At 36.9% G+C, this 22,413-nt stretch overlaps 1 protein-coding gene across 5 annotated transcripts in view; it reads right to left on the bottom strand.

Annotated features, from left to right (window-relative positions):
• The window catches only part of LSAMP (limbic system associated membrane protein), a 637,815-nt gene that overhangs the window by 300,628 nt on the left and 314,774 nt on the right, over positions 1-22,413 (bottom strand). For all 5 annotated transcript variants that reach the window (XM_072812461.1, XM_072812458.1, XM_072812460.1 and 2 more), the window contains exon 2: positions 2,489-2,721. In XM_072812461.1, coding sequence (XP_072668562.1) covers positions 2,489-2,721 — 233 coding nt within the window. The remainder of the gene's footprint in view (positions 1-2,488; positions 2,722-22,413) is intronic.

Here is a 22,413-nt window from a genome sequence, read left to right as displayed (position 1 = left end):
GCCCAAAGACTCAGGAAGAAATGTTGACCTTCCCCCTAACTGCTTTAAAGAATTTAGGTAGGAAAAAAAAAAAAAAGGAATTTAGATAGAGTACCTGCTCCAGCAAGAGAGCTAGCACCATAAATAACTATATTCTAATATGAACTATGTGTGATAGATAAGGAGGAACCAAGCACTAATTGGTCAAAGTCCTCCCTATGCCCCATTGTTTCTGGATGGGCCAGCATTTACTCATTTTTTTTCTTCTGTGAATTGCTTTCTTTTCCTTTGAAGGCCCAGATGAATAGCCCCTTATGTTAATTCAGGATGGTATATATATATATACCTCATTTTGCCTGTCCTTGGAATCTCAAGTCTATATGGATCCCCACACACATGAAATTCAATTTGATATTCTCCTATTAATCTATTTCATGTCAATTTAATTCATAGGCCAGTTAGAGGAACCTTAAAGGTTTCCCAATGGACTAAATAGTACCTGGCACTCGGTAGGCTCTTCTCCATTACTTAATATTAATTTATCAAATTTAACTTATGCAAACATGGTATGAAGGTACATGCAAGTATGGTCGAACTTATTTCTACCTCTAATCCCTTTAGGATTAGTACATTTAGTTCATACCTAAAATGTACATAGATAAATAACCAAAAAATTAAAAAAAAAAAAAGAGGAAGAGGCATCTGGTGCTAAGATCTGACTTAAATATAAATATGGCAGTTTTTAAAGTCATAACAATAAATGTCCCTTCCAGTAGAAAATTTGATTCCTGGTCTTGGCTCCAAACTACTCACTCGTTGAACTCTTAATGTAATCTTGAGCAAGTAACTTAAATTTAATGAACTTCTGTTTCCTCATCTAGAAACCAAGGACTATAATATACTCAAATTGCGTAATTTTATTTAGTATGGTACAATACAAATTTCCTAGTTGTGGTCTCTAGTGGCTTTCCGATGACATTAAAGGCTGTAAAGGTGTTAAAATTGTGTAGGAATCTCATAATATAATATGGACCTGGTCATTCGATAAAATCTTTCTAAGGGGCTTTAAGAAAACCAGTTAACTCCACTCCTTCTGCCATGGCATGGGATAGAACTTCTGTTTTGAGGAGGGTGTATGTGTGAGATAGAGACAGAGGGAGAGAGAGAGGAAAGAAAATATATGTCTTACTTGTGTTTTTGAGGGAGCTGGTAAATTAACCTATTTATATATTTACACATCTCTGGTTATGTTTACACATTTAAATGGACTGCCTCGGATCCAAGCCCTGCAGCATCGTGTTATGAAGCTCTAGGTTTATAAACTACAAGGAAAACATTCTATGCCTTGACTGTGAGAGGAACTTTGCAAGTCAGAAGACATGCCTTTTACAAGCAATAAAATGAAGCTGTCAGCCATTGCAAATGGACCAAGATAGAGGTCACATGACTAAACCACCTCTGGACCAGGCAGTCTCTGATGTATTTTACTCCAGTTTCAATCTATTAATCAGAGGAGTTGAGAGAGCAATAATTTAAACGCTGCAATAATCAATTCCATAACACATTAATAGAAGCTACAGTCAAACTTTCCCACACCACTGACTACATTGGAATCCTGACAGGAGCCCTAGGGCCATGCTTAATTTGCATTAAATTTACATAAAATTGTAAATCAAGAATACATGAACACAGCCCTAATATTTGTTAGTGCTTAGATCTTTCCTGATAGATGGATTGAAACTGCTGGTGGTTTGACTTTGCTTGCAATAAAATTTGCAGCTGATCAGCTTTGTTCTCTTTCTGCAATTATGGGGAAAGGGACCCATGAGAGCTATTGTTTGGGGGCATGCGTATGCCACTTAGGGTTTTCATCCTATAAAACCATGACTCAGGTGTGCCCTTGGAAACCCCAATCTAGGAGCAGATTGTCCCCAGTGACTTTGCAGATCCTTGACACTGGATTTGTTCACAAATAATTTACCATTAAATGGAGATATAATTTAAAAAGAAAGCTGGCCAGCTGAGATGATGTCAAGGCCTCTGGAAATTTTTATTTTTCTAAATAACATTTACTATCATAAAAACAGATAATTAGTAACACTCTTTATGCTGAAGATAAAAATCAAGCCTTCAGCAAAGCATCCAGTACCCAACAGCTGATAAAGTGCACCTCACATGGTTCTAAGCATTCTGTTTGTTCTTGTTACCCTGTTCCAACTTATTTCAATCGCTGTGGCCTTTGCTGTGTGCTTTTAAATTTGGGACTAGGAGAGAATATTCTTATCAAGGGTACTGGCTCACAATGGCAAGATTCCACCTTCTATATTCTCCTTGTTCCTCTTATTCTAAATCTATCCTTTCAGAGAAAAAAATAACACTTAAAATGCAATAAGGCATTTGAAAGTTGTTTTTTTTTTTCCACAAAGGATTTTGCAAATATTTTGTACATCATGTTTATTTTCTGCTTCTCACCTCTCCCTTAACATCCACTTATCCCATCTTTTCTTACCTTGCACGATCAAGTAAACTTGGGAGGTCTTGGGCTCATGCTGTGTCTGAACCGAGCAAGTATAGGAACCCTCATCATAGACATCCACCTTCTGGATTCGGAGGCTGTATTCCAGAGAATGGCGTTTCTCCAGCTCAACCCGAGGGTCCAGAGACCACTTGTCATGTCCAGCAAAAATGATGCCAGAACGGTTCAACCAGGCCACCTTCGAGTTCTTGTCTTCTACAACACACCTGGTAGAGCAGAATAACAACATTAGCACCTTAGCCATGCCTGCATCTGCATTCATTCTCCACATGATTGTCCTCAACAAGACCAATCAAGAACAATAATTATATGCAGGATGAATAATTGCCATGCCATTTCTTAGAGACCTAGCTATTGCCACTATTTCTCCTAAGATCTAATTACCATCCAATGGATGGATGTCATTATATTGGACCCAATTCGGCAATAAACAATGAATATGAAAAATGCTGGCAAATAAAATTAAATAGATATTGACTTCCCACTGGATTATCTTCTTCTTGTCTAGGAAAAGGTCATTCACACAGAACTCCATCTGTTTCAGTAACTGAGAATTTGACAAGTGATAATGTGGCACATTTACTGAGTTTTGAATTGTCTTAATTCTTTCATAAGTACTTCCTAAAGTCCTGTGTGATGATAGATACAATTTATGCCCCACTGCTGTAGGAATTGGACAAGATTTCAGAATTTGCTTCAGATTCTTATAAGTTTAGAATGCCCTCTCCCAGGAGCAAGAAGTGTCTAAGTCAATCCAAAGGTAAGTAGATAAGTATGGTGTCAAGGAAATCAAACCTAATATCATCTTGCCTAAGTCTGCTTCCAGCTGCTAAGGGCAGCAGGTTGTGCGCTGGCAAAATGGCTTACAACCAGCATTTCTGGCGCATCAGAACAGATTCAATATTTAATGGGAAATGAAATAACCAATTTTGTAGTTCATTTTCCAAGAAAGATGAAGGGGAAATCTTTATTTGAATGGTGACTTATTTTAAAAAACCTAAAAAGGGGCAGCCCAGGTGGCTCAGCGGTTTAGCGCTGCCTTCAGCCCAGGGCATGATCCTGGAGACCCAGGATCGAGTCCCACATCCAGCTTCCTGCATGGAGCCTGCTTCTCCCTCTGCCTATGTGTCTGCCTCTCCCTCTCTCTCTCTCTGTTTCTCAAGAATAAATAAATAAATATTTTTTAAAAAAACCTAAAAGGATCTCTTTCTGAAACTTGTAAGAAAGAGGCAAAGAATGCAGATTAATGTAGAAGGAGCAAATACTTTGTAGCTAATGTTGTTTTCTCCTTCAATTCCTGTAAGAATCTGGAAATGGAAAAATTGAGCAAAAACAAACAAACAAACTTCTCTCTGCATCCCTTTGGCAAGATTTATGTCTGCCCCACAGGGAGATTGTCCCAGACCCTGTTCACAACTGTAGAGCCATCTGCTCAGCACTCTGGGGCATGAGGGATGGAGAGAAGAAGCCAGGAGCATGACAGCAGAACAATTAAAATACCATGTTCTGTGTTTTCCAAACTAAGTCAAATCCAGGTTTCCTTTTAGGTCAAAAGAGTCAGTCATAAAGATTCTGGATCTACACATAGACAGGAAATTGATGCATCATCTATAGGCTGTCTATAGTAGGCATACAGAGGCCACCTCATTCTAGAAAAAGAGAAAAGCTGAATTCTTTTAGAATACCTCACCTATGGTTCAAAAGACCTTCTATTATTTTTAAGTGAATTGAATATCTTATTTAACATGAGAATTTTATTTATTTACTTGAGTTCTATAATACGCAGGTCTCTCTTTTCTTCTCTACCTATTTATTTTCAAGAATATAAGTAGATGAAGTCAACATTTAATGTCTCTATTACCCAATATGTATCTCTCTTTCATAGAGATATTGTTGGGATTAGTTGTATGTGTTTGCTAATTTAGAACTTCTCCATGAGAGAGTACAAAGCTAACTTCATGGATTCTTGCTGTTTCTTTCCAGACATGATTGGACTCTTCCTGTTTTATTATTATTTGGCATTGTTTCTCTGTCCTTCATGGTATTTGTGACACTTGTCAACTGAGAATCATTTGTGAATTAATAGGCTGTTTTCTGCTTTCTAGAACATAAATGAAACGACTGACGTAGATTTACCGTGTTTTTCTCTTCTATAGAGAAGAATGGCAATTTGCCTCTGTAAATGCATTTTAAATCTTGTATCATGTACCTCCTTGCACTTTTCTCATCCATGCAGCTCAACACAGCAGCAAACAGATATTGCTACATCATAGAGATTAATCTGAATAATGTCTAGCCCAAAATATGTTCCTAATATGTTCATTTTGGGAAAAAAATACCATGTAACATTTCACATAAATATGGCCTACAAATCAATTAAAGACAGATATATTTTGCCCTGTTCATTTAGGTACCTCCAAAAATTAATCTTATATATTAGGTACTTGGTAAATACCTGTTGTTAAATTGATAGTGTCACACACACAGAGTAGAAGACATATAGTTACCTATTTTCCACTCTCCCATCCTAAACCCTATAACATCAACAAATGAATCAGACAAATTTCCTTATCAGCACAAGGTACAGTTTCTAAATCAGGTGTTTAGGGTCCTTTCGACATTTTAGCAATTTTTGTCCATACACAAGTTAAAATTATCACACAGATCATTATTCCAAATTATTCTCTGAGAGTGTTCAGATTTATCTTACCTAAAGAAGTAATGGACTATTTCAGCAAAACTGCCAGACCCATAAAAATGTATTAACTGAAACAATACATTATGTGGAAATTTTGCTATGACAATCTATATAACATCTTATTCTTACATTGTGTTTCACTTATATTTATTTTTAAAGTTTATCTTTTACTTACAAATAGATGAAAGGCATAGAATACATACACATATACACTCACACTTTTTATTAACTTAGTATAGTTAGCCAGGAAGCCAAACAGAGCACAGTGCAGTATTTCTGTATGTTTTTTAATTTTTACTTTCAGTAACCTCTACACCCGACACGGAGCTTGAACTCACAACCCTGAGATCAAGAGTCACATGCCCCTCTGACTGAGCGAGCCAGGTGCCCCAATGATGTAGTATTTTTAAAAGGAAAACAATTCCTCTAGATATTTAAGGGTTCTTTATATGTAGCCAGTCGTTCCAAAGTAAATATATTGACTCTATAAACTAGAAAATCATCTTTCTACATGACTAAAACTTTTATACTGAAAAATGGCAAAAATATTACAATTTTAGAACTAATTTCGTTTTTAAAATTTTGATATCTTGATTTAAGGTGGCAACTATTTCAAACCATAAGAAATACACATAAAAAAAAGATGGTAAGAGTCAAAATAATCTCAATTTGTAGAACTTTTGGTGGTTCAATGAAAATAACCAGTTACAGAACACCTAGTTATTAAAAAATGAGGAAATGTCAATTTAATGCTGATCCTGTTTCCCAACATGCACTGACTGACCAGCAAGCATCATGAGCTTCCATCTATGAGTTAAGTTAGCTTAATTGTGCATTAGGTATTCCTGTAGAGTAAATGAGACTTCTCATGCCATGCCATCATAATATAATAATGAATTATCCCCTACCCAGAATGCTACTTCAATACCAGACAATCTAGTTCAGAACTGGATATCTAATGACTTTATCTTCAATATCAGATGTGGCTAAAGCTGGAGAAGTATGAAGAGATGTATTTTATTAATAAAATATTTTATTTTAATTTTTTATTTGAATTCAATTTAGTTAGTGTAGTATAATTAGTTTCACGGGTAGAATTTAGTGATTCATCAGTTGCCTATAATACTCAGTGCTCACTATATCAAGTACCCTCCTTTATGCCCATCACCCAATTACCCCAACCCCCCACCAACCTGCCCTCCAGCAAACCTCAGTTTGTTTCCTATAGTTAAGAGTCTCATGGTTTGCCTCTTTCTCTGTTTTTATCTTATTTTCTTTCCCTTCCCCTACGTTCATCTGTTTTGTTTCTTAAATTCCACATATGAGTGAAATAATACGGTATTTGTCTTTCTCTGACTGACTTATTTCACTTAGCATAATACCCTCTAGTTCTATCCACATTGTTGCAAATGGCAAGATTTCATTTTTTGATGGCTGAGTAATATTCCATTATATATATATATATATATATATATATATAATGTATATATATATACACACACACACAAATTATATACACACGCACACATTATATACACACTCACATACACACATCTTCTTCATCCATTCATCTGTCATTTGTCGATGGATATCTGGGCTCTTCCCATAGTTTTGCTATTGTGGATACTGCTGCTATAAACGTTGGGGTGCACGTGCTCCTTTGAATCCTATGTCTGTATCTGTTGAATAAATACCTAGTAGTACAATTGGTGGGTCATAGGGTAGTTTTATTTTTAACTTTCTGAGTAGGTCCCATACTGTTTTCCAGAGTGACTGCACCAGTTTGCATTTGCACCAACAGTGTAAGAGGGTTAGTCCTTTCTTCCCATCCTTGCCAACATCTGCTGTTTCCTGAGTTGTTAATTTTAGTCATTCTGACCAGTAAGAGGTGGTTAGTGAGATGTATTTTAAAAATCTGTAAGTGTTACGTATTGTTTAGATGTAACAGAATGTTTCCTCTAGGAGTTCATGATGTTGCAAACCATTCCTGGATTTAGAAAGGACTGCTCCTTAAAGAGAGTGGGTGTTGGTGTCAAGAAGAGAGGGAGAGAGAATCCCTCCTCTTCAGCTGGGATTTTTTGGCAGGTAGCTGAGAACATGAGGTTATAATACAGAGTACCAACTTCTCTAGGAAATCCTCAGTTATTAGTATTCCGTCCTTTTTCATGGATCTTTCTTATGACCTCGTTATACACCACACTGCATTAAAGTTATCTGCATTTATCTTTCCTTTGAGCTTATTAATGACAGTGACCCTCCTGAAACTTGCCTGTGGAGCCCTCACAGGTCCTAGCAGTATACCCACCATGCACACAGTAGGCACTCACTGAAACGTGGAATAAGTAAACTGAATTTAACACATTGACATTAGGTCAAAAATCAAATATTAGTTAATTATCTAAGAGGTGCAGAATAGATGGGTAACTATCTTAACATTTCTTAAGAAATAATTAAAAGTATTAGATACAAGGTGGAATTTTAAAAGAGAATTATTGAGTGTGGTAGTAGCATGAAAGTAAAGGAGAGAAAAATATGTGCTCAGTGCTTTCATTATAAAGAAACTTCATCCCTGAGAATTACATAATCTATGTCACATGTGAAAAAGTGAGAGAAACATAAAGCAATAGATAAATGTTTAGTGGGTTGCCCACTTTAGCCATGAACCCACAAATATCAGGTGGGTTACTTACCTTAACTGTGGGCCTATGATTTTTTTTTTTAAATCAGCTTTAAAAAAATTACAGGAAAGGCAAGCAAACAAATTTTTATCTTCCCTGTTCAGTATATCTGCAGCCATAAAACTGTCACAAAAAATCAATGCACCCATAAAAATCTCAAGCATTGGATCTCTGCAAACACTTTACACCAAGCATATTATGCACATTTATACAAACAGGTACATCGACAATTCTACTCATACTGCCTAAGTCTGCTTCTAAAATGATGAGTATAATTGGAGGCAGAACAGACATGCTAAATTTGGTCTGTAGCAATAAATTGCTTAATAGCATATTTGCTGACAGTACATCCAAGATATAAGTGATACAGATCTATCAGATATTAAACCTATTCAATTGCTACTAGACATATCTCTTCATATTTAACAAACATTACTTGCTGCTAAAAATGTTTCAATTTGGCATTAGAATTTATCCAAACTTGGGGATCCCTGGTTGGCTCGGCAGTTTAGCGCCTGCCTTCAGCCCAGGGCGTGATTCTGGAGACCCGGGATCGAGGCCCACATCGGGTCCCTGCATAGAGCCTGCTTCTCCCTCTGGCTGTGTCTCTGCTTCTCTCTCTCTCTCTCTCTCTCTCTCTCTCTGTATTCTCATGAACAAATAAATAAAATCTTTTAAAAAAATTTATCCAAACTTTCCTTTCTTTCTCAGGAATATAATCTGGTATTTATTCATTTATCACAAGTAAGTGCATTTTACTCAATCTCTCATCAATTATCTATCCTCATACTTCTCACATGTAAGGACCAGGGCAGTGGAATGCATAAGTAAGAGATTTGTTTTTAAAATTAAGAATGTGAGACCACTGGTTCTCAAGTGGGGGCAATTCGTACTTGCAGATGATATTTGGGAATATCTGGAGATATTTTTTTGGTTGTCACAACCTGAAGTGGGGAGGTTGCTACTGGCATCTAGTGGGTAGAGGCCAAGGATGCTGCTAAACATCCTACAACATAAAAGACAACCTCCATAATAAAGACCTCACAAACGTTGACAGGGCTGAGCTGAAAAACTCTGAGTCAGACTTTGGTCTCTTGCTTTAAATATCTGGAAGCATAGGGCAAACATCAACAATGGTGTTTTTTAATAAGCATATGCTTCTTAATTTGCAGACACTTAATCGCCTCCAGCGAAGTCCCTGAATTATAAGTCATGTTCATGATAGAATCACTACAATGAAGTCTAGTCATACTTTAGTTATGGTTAGTAGTAAATGAAACATTACTCCTTTGCTGTTTTATTTTAGCATCATAATTATACATCAATATAGTCTTGTACAGACAGTCCCCAGCTTACAATGATTCGACTGATAATTTCTCAACCTTACAAGACGGTGAAAGCAATTTTAGTAGAAATCGCATCGTGAATTTTGAGTATCGATCTTTCCTCAAGCTACTAATACATGGTAAGATACTCTTTTGTGATGCGGGGCAGCAGCAACGAACCACAGCTCCTAGTCAGCCTTGCCATCACGAGGGTGAATGACTGATATACCTACAACCATTCCTTTTTTTCACTTTCAGTGGTCAATAAATTACATGAGACATTCACTACTTTATTATAAAATAGGTTTTGTGTTAGATGATTTTGCCCAACTGTAGGCTACTGTAAGTGTTCTGAGCACATTGAAGGTAGGCTAGGCTAAGTTATGATGTTCAGTATGTTAGGCATTTTTTTTTTTTTTTTTATGTTAGGCATTTTTGATTTATGTTTCCAACTTAGGATGGGTTTATTGGGATGTAACCCAATAATCGTGAGTCAAGGAAGATCTGTGCACTACTGATGGTGAATAGGAAATCTATAAATTCACTGCTTCCTAATTTAATGCTGGAGAAATTATTTAATTATTTAAATTATTTAAGTTTTTTTCGGGACGCCTGGGTGGCTCAGCAGTTGAGTGTCTGCCTTTGGCTCAGGGAGTCATCCTGGAGTCCCAGGATCAAGTCCCACATCAGGCTTGCAGCATGTAGCCTGCTTCTCCCTCTGCCTGTGTCTCTGCCTCTCTCTCTCTCTCTCTCTCTTTCTCTTTGTATCTCTCATGAATCAGTAAATAAAATCTTTTAAAAAAAACTTTGGTCTTTTACTTTCTTTCTCTGTATAAGATGGGTCCATAACATCTAGAACAGATAAGAAAGAATCAACTCTTTTGGGGCAATTTGAGTTTTAGGGAAATTGTTAATCTTTATTCTTTGGAAAGCTTTTAAACTTTTATTATTTTTCACATTTGTGACTTTCCCTCTTTTGTAAGGTGTGTAATGAATGATTCAAGATGTGGATTGAAGGGAAGTTTTCAAGAATGTGTTTCCCCTTTATCTTGATGTTGTTTGCATTATAACTTTAACCCTACAAACAAAATCCTTATGAATCATCAAAACAATCATAGAATGTAGAGGGGAAAAAGACTCGGGATGCCTGGATGGCTCAGCGGTTGAGCACCTGCCTTCAGCCCAGAGCATGATCCTGGAGACCGGGGATCAAGTCCCACATCGGGCTCCCTGCATGGAGCCTGCTTCTCCCTCTGCCTGTGTCTCTCATGAATAAATAAAATCTTTAAAAAAAAAAAAAAAAAAAGGAAAGAGTCTCTGTCTGAGAGAGAAGGCTGTACATTCCCAGCATTAGTGTGTAAAATCAGGAAAAGCAGACGATGGGACTAAGCAGGCTCTCTTAAGTCAGAGGTCCTTAGTCTGATTTTATCATATTATTTTAAGTATGATGAATTCCAACAGAACTATGAAAACACATTAAAAGCAATAAATGCCCAATTAGTGAAAAACCAAATTTAAATATTTTTAAATTATTAATCATTTTGTGACATCTCTTGTTTTATTATCATGTTATAAGATTAAACTCAGAAAAAAAGAGAACTGTGAGGCCTCACTAGTGACCCTTAGGTGTTCCTGCTAGCCTTGTCTGCAGCAAGAAGCTTCAGCTCTCTAGCTGTCTTGCTCCCATTTTTACCACCTTCTAGACTTGATTTATGGCTTTGAACCCTGCCTACTCTCGTGACCTCATTCTGTTGTTCTTATGCATGTATGCTCTCTTAATCTTGATCCTCTTGAACCTCTTAAACTGATCTTAGTTTGATGATAATTTATTTTTCTAGATTCCTACTGAATTTTAGTTCAATTAACACCAATACAGTATCTACATGCTATGATTATCGTCCCGCAGCCCAGCTGCTTTGTACACATTCATGTACAAGTGACTGCATGCACAAATGCATATAAGTATACATACAGAAGGAGTGACAGATGTTCCGGAGAGGGTGAAAATGGAGAGGTAGCAAACCACAGGAACCACAGGAACCAGATTCATGTGGATCTATTTAAATTGTCACAACAATTTAAGAATTTGTACACTTCTGATGGAATGTTAGGGTAAAATAAATACTATTTAGTTCATACAAGAAAACCAATTTTAGTTCTGGCCTTCAGAACACAGGTAGGTCACTTAGCCTCTCCATATCTTAGTTTTTCATAACTAAAATGAAGTTGATGATACTTTATCCAACCTCTTAGAATTACTTATAGGGTAGTTCCATAAATAAAATGAGATGATGTACACGGAAACACTGTATAAGATGTAAAACAACATGCTCATCTTCATACTCTCTCTTGGTTGAGTATGATAGATAAGAACATCGTTATATATAGGGGTGGCTATGAAGGAAAAACAGTGACTTTCCCAGGCCATTCAAAAAGTTTATCCCTTCACAGAATGTGATGACACCCACTAAATATCTATTATTACCTAGATTCTCTGATCAATCACGTATTTCTTTAAATATTCAATTTGCACTAGGTATTTGCATGTGCTATGCTGACAAAGCACTCTTCCTGTGATTGGCTTATTATCTACTCAGATGATTCATCACCTATAAGAGCAAAAAAGAAACTACAGTGGCAACTGGTAAAGCCAGGACAGTTTGTGTCATTTCTGAAGCAATGAAAAGTCTTCCCTAGAAATGCTTTTTATCTCTTACTATCAGTAGGGAGGACTTGTCCATGCATCCTTATATAAGCATGTATATGACACATGTATTGCTATATTTTCAGGCTCATTTTATTTTTCTTTTTTTTAATTTTTATTTATTTATGATAGTCACACAGAGAGAGAGAGAGAGAGGCAGAGACATAGGCTGAGGGAGAAGCAGGCTCCATGCACCGGGAGCCCGACGTGGGACTCGATCCCGGGTCTCCAGGATCGCGTCTTGGGCCAAAGGCAGGCGCCAAACCGCTGTGCCACCCAGGGATCCCCAGGCTCATTTTCTTACAGAAGAAGCATTAACATATATTCATGCAGGTGGTACAAGCGAGGAAAGGAAGTAGAGAAGGAGCAGAAATTATTCACCAAATTAGGTACTGAGTATGTCGCAAAACCTCTCAATTCTCGGAGGGTCTGTGTGTTCCTCTGCTTTTCACATCAATTGTGTCATCTCTGCATTCACATAGAAGAAATGAATGGAAAACGGGAAAAAAAGAAATTCTATAAAGAGATCAAAATTGAGGCTGAGGCCAGGAGAGAATGGAGTTCTACCCCAGTCACAGCTAAGATCAATCCCAGGAACGTTTATAAGTGGCTGGAAACAGCTCTCCTAGGTTCTTTCCAAGAGTCTTCGATCAGTTTAGAAAACAAATCATTATTTTCTTAGTCACAACATAACTTAAGATTCTCCATTTTCTTGTCAGAAGTGAAGTGGAAAAGTCATGGGTTCCATAGTTTAGTAGCTTTTGGCAAGTTACTTAGCAGAGAAAGGCAGCGCGGGGCATGTTTATGGGTTCAAGTTAGAAGCAGGAGCCAGTTTCCTGCTCTGCATTCTAGCACCATCACATGCTTGCTCTGTGCTCTCAGGATATTTGCTTAACTTCTCTATGCCTAAGTTTCTTCATCTATAAAATGAAGACTGTAATAGTTTCTACTTAATGGCCAGTTGTAATATTTAAATGGGTGAATTTTAAACCCATTCAGAGCAGTGTCTGGCCCTAAAAGGTTCATAATTACCAAAGAGCTTCAGTGTTTTCCTTTAGCAAAACATGGATAACGACTATCTTCTCATATGATTGCAATTGTTAAATGGGCTAAAGTATTTAGAATACCCAGTAAGCTGTGGAAAAGCCTAATAAAATCTTGTCCCTGTTGCTTTTTGTAATTTGAATCTTGGGCATTTCGTTCTGCATAAGTCCCATTGTTGGGCTAAACCCAGTAACCACCAGAAACTGTTTAATCCAATTCTTTACTTATTAAAAGGCATTTCCAAAAAAAAAAAAAAAAAAGGCATTTCCAGGGACAACTCCTTCTGCAGGCCTGGATTCTCTTGTATCTGATGCCCCTCTGGCCCCTCTAGTCAGAGCCCACACATGCATGGTTCTCTCTTCAGGGCAGCCCGAACAGAGGACAACTGGTCCATGCTGTACTTTGTGATCTACTAAAAATCTTCTTGGCAAAATTGGGGTTCCTCCTGGACCGGGTGAGTCACAGTCTATGCTTTATGGGCCCTCAGGCTACAAGAACAAGGTTTATCTTTTCTTCTTCTCAATATGTGAGTGGCAATTATCCTCTCACCAAAACAGCAAGTATCTATAGCTCCTTTCCTCTCCTATAAACTACAGGTTCTCCTCTTCCCTCAGCACTAGCTTGAATGAGAATGAGAAGCAATTTTAAATCTTGCTTTTGTTTTGATTCTTGCTATAAGTCTCTGTTCTCTGTGAAAAATCTCTCTCATTTAGAGGGGGGGAAAACAAGCTGCCTTTAGTTGTATCTTTGAAAGAATAAAATTAGTCTTAGAATCCTGGCTCAGATTTCTAGTTGAAATTTTTATTCACTATGCAATTAAAAACAATTCCACAACTATTTAAAGAAAATTTTGTTATCTTCTGAGTCATTACAAAGTAAATATCCAAAGTATGCTAAGTTCTAGAAAGAAAAAAAAAATGTGCTCTATACTATGTAGAGTTTACTCTTTATCTCATTCCAGCAGTAGGGAGAAATAAAAAGTGCTCACAATAAATTATAATGCACTTAGGATGAGCATTCTGTGGTATGAGACATGGCTGGAAAGTCAGGAGACTATTTTCCATAAGTCTCGCTTGAAAACCCAGCCCCTTACTTTATAATCTTATCATACACAGCATTATGTAAATGTTACCATTGGAGCAGAGCTACGTTATAATACGACTCCTCATTACATGCATTTAGATAAAATTTAGATCAAATTATGCCCTCTAAGACATGGCAATTAATAAATACAGAGTATATGATATAACAGAGTTAACATACAGTAAGCATGTAAGTAAATAAATGAGTAATGAGACCATAAGAGCTACCATTAGAAAAGGGCCCTGCTCTCTAGTTTGTCTTCCCTGGTAAAGGGAATGGAAATAAAGGCAGATAAATATAAAGAGTAAAAAGAAGTCTATTTTTTAAATGTACTTCGTGGATACAGATGTGAAATAGGGCACTCTGGTAGCTGCAAATTGAAGGAGCACATATTATCAAAGAGATCCATCTTAGCTGAAGGAAATGTAGTGGTCCCCTCCCCCTGCTGACATGAAGCCAATAGATCACTGATGAATGCTTATAAATCACAAGGACAGTTCTCACATGGAGAATTATAATCATAGGCATTTTTCTGACTTCCACGTTTGCTTTTCCATCACCCACATTCTACCCCATTTCACTTTGTTTCCTAGCCCCAAAAGTATTTTTTTCCTTCAGCACTTTCTTCTAAAGGACAATGATGCGAAGAGGTCTTCATCCTCATGTGATAGTCGGTTCCTGTGGTTCTTCTTTCTCTCCCCATCTTTTTTTCTCCCCCTTACCTAAATCCTTCCTTGGAGGCCTGCCTGTCTTCACCACATCAACAATCAGGATGTGAATGGGACTCGAGATTAAGTAATCAAAGAGAGCTTTAGAAATTAATGAGAGGGGGACATTTGAGTGGCTCAGTGGTTGAGCATCTGCCTTTGGCTCAGGACATGATCCAGGGTCCTGGGATTGAGTCCCTCATGGGGCTCCCTGTGGGGAGCCTGCTTTTCCCTCTGCCTATGTCTCTGCCTCTCTCTGTGTGTGTCTCTTTTGAATAAATAAATGAAATCTCTTTTTAAAAAAGAAGAAATTACTGAGAGAATGGGCATGAAGGCAAGACCTCATGAGTTTGAGATGAAAACGCAATTTATAAATAATTTCTAAAATTTCATACCAGCCTTAGTTAAATGTTGAATGAAAAGATAAGAAGAGAGAGAAAGAAAGAGCTAAATCGAAGTGGAGATTAATGAGGCATTGTTTTGAAATCATTGCTTTCTTTCTTCTGGGTTACTTATATCACCAGGGACTCTGTTGAATTCTCTAAATGTGCTCAGGAACCTGATCTGAGCAGCAGCAAGAATTACATTGACTAATAGTCAACATAATGTTGATATTGTGGTATTAATCATAATGTTGATAGTAGTAGTCAATATTATATTGACTAATTAATGTCTACTCTCGCCCCAGGACAAGGCACCTTCACCTGGCTCTATCAAGACCACTTCTAGAAGGATGTTCGTAATCCACTAATAGCCCAATCCAGTGGATTTATTTTAAGTATTTGTCCTACTTCATCTTTTTATAGCTTTCAACACAATTCACCACTCATTCTTCATTTTCTTGTCTCTCTTCCTAACTCCCACTATTTCTCAATTTCCATAATCGGCCCCTCTTTCTCCACTCACGTCTTGGCTTCATGGAATAGTCCTCATACATTTCATCAGATTTTTTGGCTTTAATTATACTCCAACATACTGAAATCTAAAACAGCATACTCAGCTGTTCCACATAAATATCTGAAGGCACCTCAAATTTAGCATTTTTTGAACCTAAACTTATTATCTTCCATCTTATTCTTGTCCTCTTCCTAAATTTCCAGTTTTGGTTAATATAACCATAATCCATCTATTAATGAAAACTAGTAGCTACAGAGCTGTCCTTGTTTCCTTCTCCCTCATGTCATTTATGTAATCAAATATATTTTTACATTTTTTTCCCCTAAGATTGACCTCTAATCTCCATCCATACTATTACTACCATTGTTCAGAACCTTCTCTTCTATTGTCGGCATCACTTCCAACTGGTGTCCTAGCCTTCTAACTGGTGTTCTGGGCTCCAATGTTGCATCCCTCACCCATAGTTCTACCATTCATCCTTCATGCAGAACACACAAGAAGCTGATCATGTAATCCTCTTGTTTAAATGTACTTGTTCTTTTTTAATTTTAACAGTTCAAATAGATTAGCAAAACATATGTCAGCTCAACCTACCGTTCCAGCTGATCTCTTGACATCACACTCCCTCTCTGCTATGAACCTTATTCTTTCATTCGGCAAGTTCCTATTTGCTACACAAGTCATCTCAGGTGTGCCTTCTCTTGTGATGCATTCTCTAATTCTGTAGTTGCTTTCCTGCTCCGGCTAGCATTCTTTTTCTGCCTCACATCACTATTTTAAGAGTGAAGGACAAACATGTCTTCTCAATCTTTGCATCTCTATTGTCTCAAAAATGCCTGACACAAAATTCCTTAATAATTTATTCAATGAATGAATGAATTACCTAAAATCTTTTTCCTTTCATTTCACATTCTTAGAGATTTCTGTTTCCTAATACAATCTTGAAGGGGAAAGAATCCTACTATTCCCAATGGTTTAGAAAGACAGCTGTGGCAGGACAGAGCCCTTTTGTCTATTCTAATCTAGGCATTTTATTTCCCTTCACTTGATGCTACCATTTCTTCTCTCTCTCTTCGCCTGGAAGAGATAATACTTTTGTTTTTAAATTACTTAATTAACTAATTTACACAAATATTAATTGATTGATTTATTTGAGAGAGAGAGAGAGAGAGATAACACACACAAGCAAGTGGAGGGGCAGAGGGAGAGAGAGAATCTCAAACAGGCTCTGCCTTGAGTGGGAAGCCTCATGCAAGGCTTGATATCATGACCCTGATATCGTGACTTGATCTGAAATCAAGAGTTGGATGCTCAACCGACTGAGCCACCCAGGTGCCCTGATATTATCTTTTTAATGATATATCTATGATGCACTATAATATATATGTCAAAAAAAATTTTTTAAAGAGAAATAGGGACACCTGGGTGGGTGGCTCAGCAGTTGAGCGCCTGCCTTTGGCCCAGGGTGTGATCCTGGAGTCCCTGGAACGAGTCCCATACCAGGCTCCCTACACGGAGCCTGCCCCTCTCTCTGCCTCTCTCTCTCTTTCTCTCTGTGTCTCTCATGAATACATAAATCTTAAAATAAATAAATAAATAAATAAATAAATAAATAAATAATAAATAAATAAATAAAATGTGTGGTGCAAACTTAACTCAAAAAATTTCTAAAAATATGCTGTATAGTAAAAACATAAGATGTGTTCAAAATCACCTGGGCCCCTATTCTTGTCTGGTGGACTTGAATACTGTCCTTGATATTATCCTACTGGTATTTCCTGCCCTAGAGGTTCATATTTAAGCATTGAAATTAACTTTTTTTTTTAATCAGTATTCAGATGTCACACCGAGGACAAACCACCTCTAGCTACATAATGTAATGTCTTATAGTGTGTCTCTGACTAACTCGTACCCAATAATTTCACTGTTTATTTCTGTGAAATAGGTTAATTTGATCTCACAAAACTTCAAAAATTTTTCTTTCCCCACTATATTTTATTGTACAATTAGCATTAGTAATTAGTAATTAGTAAATTCAGTATATTTCTTTACTCTTATTATTACAAGATATAATCTTTTCATTTTGGATGTCAGCCTCCAAATAAGTCATTAGAATCATGAAAAACTTCTCCAAAATACAGAATGAGAGCAGAATAATCATTACAAAATATTTTTAATGATTTATATTGTTCTTTTTTGTTCTCCAAGGGAAGATTTCCTAGAGTTCTTATTCTGTTACCCTGAATCACAGTATTCTCCCAAAGACTTCTATTAAAGGAACTATGATATTCAAGATATGTCCTTATATTCAACCTTCAGGAATGGTAGCGTGGATAGCCTTATTCAGAAGTGGAATATTTAGTTTCTTTATTAATTATTAAGTGTTAATCACTATATTCTGTCTTGAGATTAGAATATGGAGATCTAATAGCTATGGTATAAATCATATATTTTTGTTCATGTCTTATGTGACTCTTCCTCTCATTCCATCTCCTTTCTGCCATACTCTTTACAACTGATGCCACGAATCAAAGAAAATGGCTTACTTAGATGTCTTTACCTTTTGCTCTTATGTACTATGAGTCCCTTAATCTTTATGAACATTCTTTTGTCTAGATAAGACTTACTACTATGTCAATGATGCTTCACATTAAAATTATACCTCTGTTAAACTAAAAATTAAGAAAGTCCCTAATTTCTCAAAGTAGATCAGTGCAGAAATGATCAGAGTATATGAAAATCTGTGGGTATTCAATAAAAAACTAACAATGAAGAGAATTTCAAATATACAATTTCTTATGGATTACTCTGCCTCTGTATAACATCTAATCACAGAATACTGTGATTGAGGGTAACAAAATAGGAACTTCAGAAAATCTGCACTTAGAGGCCAGAATCAGAGCACAAAAGAGCAAAGATTGTACTGTTCATTAAGTAGATGCTTCCTTTAAGTGAGTCTAAGGCTGATTTTCTTTCCCAATCACTGAGTTCTACACAGGCCCTCTGTGGTCCCCATAGAACTCAGTGTGAGCACTGGCCAGTGAGTCCAATCTCATCAATTCAAAACCCTTTGGCAGTTTTCACTTACAGATTTCTCCTAATCATCTGCTCTTAGCAGCAACAAAATAGCAAGAGGAAAATAAAGCAAGATCAAAAGATACATATTCAATGCAAAACTGCTCAGCCTGTTAGCCCCAAGCAACAAATAAGTAGAGAACATTCTCCACAGTGTAGTAAAGTATGTTTCTGGGAGGCTAATGCTAGATGCAAATATACCAGAGGCAATGTTAAAAAAAATAAACAAGCCAACAACAAAAGCAAATCAAACCTGCATTTTTTTGTTCTTCCATATAGTTCATCCCAGTCTTTGTCCATCATGTAGGATATCAAGTTATTATTTTACAAGTAACATTAGAAGAGATTAACAATCTTATATCAGCTATTAACCTTTTCTTTTATATTATTTTTGCCTAAATTCTTTATTTTGTAAATAGCATAGGAGATCAGACACTGGAGTTGCACAAAATGAAGATATAGAAAATAATACGTTTGTTACAATATGATCCTTTGCAGACCACCCACAAAGGAACTAAGGCAAATTTCTCTAAAATCAGAACACACAATTAACTCTTTTATCCTATTTTAAAAGCCTAAACCTGTTCAAGTTGGTGATGCTGGAGTATGAGATCACACTAAAATCTTTCCCAAAGACCTCACAGTTACACCATTCCTTCTCAATATCAGATGAAAAGCTAGTAAGAATATGCTATAGGCCAGAATCATACTTGACTTAGCACACTTTTACTTGCCAACCTCCTGAAACGTACTACAGCTATAGTGGGAACTTAGAATTAGAGCTGTTCCTTGGATATCTCAGGTGCTTTCATTGCAGATTCCAATATTATAAACAGTGCAAGACATGGGCTTCAGCATCAATACACACAAACCATTACATACACAAGCCATCTACTCTCTAAAAGCCTTTTGAAAGTTTGGAGTATGGGATAATCAGCATATTGAAGGCATTTACAGGGCTCTCGGTTAGTAGATATTTTTCAGTATGCCTAATTTTTTTTCCCACAGCTGGTGATACACAGTACAGAATAAGGAAATAAGCACTGCCAGCCAATCCTTTGAGACTCTCTTCCAGCCACAGTAGAACTATAATGTGAGTGGGCTAACTGACCCAAAGACCTCCCAGCTTCTCATGCAAACTATGGACTGTCAGGCATATCTCTCAATGGAAAGAGTCTAGGAGCCAACTGTAGGACAGTTGAGTGTGGACTATGTGCAGTCAACCAGGCACCGCCATTGAGAAAAGGTTGCATAGGCAATTAAATGTCTTCCTTGGACCAATAAGAAGTTTATTCCCTTTCATTGGTGCCTAAGAGAAAGCAATTTCTGACATGTGTGGGTTCATGAATTTATATTGAGACAGAAGTTAATTCTTCATGTTCATCAATGGCATTAGAGTGTCCAAAGAGCTTATTCAGAATCACTTAGTAAACGTTGATTTCAAAATGTCCCCACTTTGAAGCTTGGACCTATTATTTTTAAATTTTTATTTATATTTATTTATTTATTTATTTATTTATTTATTTATTTATTTAAAGATTTTATTTATTTATTCATGAGCGACAGAGAGAGAGAGAGAGAGAGAGGCAGAGGGAGAAGCAGGCTCCATGCAGGGAGCCCAATGCAGGACTCGATCCCTGGACTCCAGGATCACACCCTGGGCAGAAGGCAGGGGCTCAACTGCTGAGCCACCCGGGCTGCCCAGTATTGGTTTTTTAATTCTGTTTTATTAATTCTGCTAATTTATCAATTAATTCACTCCCTTTTAACTACTCTCCTGATATGAGTCTTCCAATGAAGGAGATACGTTGGCTGCCTATTTTAAAATGGACTTTCAGTGAGGTTGAGGTGGTCTCTGTAATGGATGGACATTGGTGCAATATAAAGAGGACCTTAACAACAAGTTGGCAGCATGTGAAAGCCATTCTGCTTCTGCTACCTAGCCCTGAATTTTCAAAGGCAAAGATAGGGAGATGAAAAGAAGGGTTTGGACGGCATAAGACAGCCTCCCCTCCAGTATGTGAAAGATAATTACTCAGTAGGATTTACCTGGACAGAAGCCATGTGCTCTTGATGAGGCCTGCTTTCTTGCAAGGATAAGACTTCCTAGCTGGATTACAAAACAGAAAGTTGCATTCTAACCTGGAATGCTGAATAGCTCTGACAGAGAAACTGGATCTCTGTACATGTTTTTAACAAGAGGGTTCAAGATCAGGACAGGGATACCCCTTAGAAACGTGGATCCTGGGATCACAACTGATCAAAAGCAATCACTCCTTTGGTGATAGAGAGAATGCAGATCTGTGCACTTAATGGAAGGGCTCAGTGCATGCTAGAGAGCAGGATGGGAGAGAATAGAATTCAGCCGGAATACCCATTCTAAAACAGCCAGTACATTCTTTCCTTAGGACTCAAAGGAGAGCTGTAAGGATGGACATGAGCTTCCAAATGACTATGACAAGAAAACCAAGAAAAATTCTAGGAATTAGAATGGCTCACAATCTATAAAATACTTATTTCTTTAACAATTAAATATTACAATCTCTACTCTTTAGCATTTTAATGGATGGATCTTTTGATCCTTAGATTCTAATATCTTGAGATTTTTTTTGAAACTTAGGAACCAGCCCCAGGTAGTGTGCAGCTGGAAGGACTGGATTTGGTGGAATCTGCAAAATTGGAAACTCCTGGTAATTGTTAGTACTTTGAGAAGAAAGGCAGGAAAAGAGTTTGCTTTGAAAGGAGATCTGATGGGGGAGTTAATTATGTTGTCTCTCCAGGGAATCTTCTTTCAACTTCCTGAGCTAACTCACCCCACAATATCTACTTCAATATCTATGTCTTTATTTCTCTTCTACCCCCATGAGGCTATTTCAGTAATAGGGATTTGGAATCTATTGGATTTACCAATAACTGATTTAAGTAAAATAATATTTCTACATTTTAATCAATCATTACCTAAAAGCTGCCATGACTTTAGCCATTGACATTTTAAATATGAGTTTCCGTGTTACATATATATTCTTGACAATTATGTGGCTGTGAGAGGAAATTCTGAAATATTTTCTTAAGCACTAGTGAGTTCAAACTTCTGGAATTCCAGTGTTCACATACTTTTTGTTTTGTTTTAGTATATTCAGGTAGATGGAAAAGAACAGAAAAGTATCTACAAAAAATAATAAATAAGGGAAGCATGAGTGTGAGGCAGAGAGATTCAAACACAAACTCAGTGTGAGACAGTGTGAGAAACAAAGTGAGAAAGTGAAGAGGGAGAGAGAAAGAGAGGAGGAGAGATGTTGCAGAACAACTATTGGAAAATCAAATAAAAAGCTGATAGGAAAAGCCAAAGGAAATTCTAGAATAGATGTTCAGAATGACTTTTCTTTAAGTAGAAGGTACAGAAAAGAGAAATAACAATATTTGCATTCAGAAATGTTAGGTCACACTCTCTCTCTCTTCATCTCAAGTCCCACACCCTTTCTCCTATGTCCCTATAAAACTACAAACCTGAAAGATCAGTAAATGATGTAGAGAAGTCTAGAAGTTTAGAAATGTTTTCACTGTATGTTTTATGATTATAAAAAGTACCTGTTCTGCATCAAAAATTCAGAAACGTTGGAAAAATATAGATAAAACAAAACCCATCAGAATATTAACAATGCTTATCTCTGGTGATTTATATTTAAA

The sequence above is a fragment of the Canis lupus genome, chromosome 35 (genome assembly GCF_048164855.1).
Source record: "Canis lupus baileyi chromosome 35, mCanLup2.hap1, whole genome shotgun sequence".
NCBI lineage: Eukaryota > Metazoa > Chordata > Mammalia > Carnivora > Canidae > Canis > Canis lupus.
Note: the sequence above shows the minus strand (reverse complement) of the source record. Positions and strands in the feature narration are given on the sequence as shown.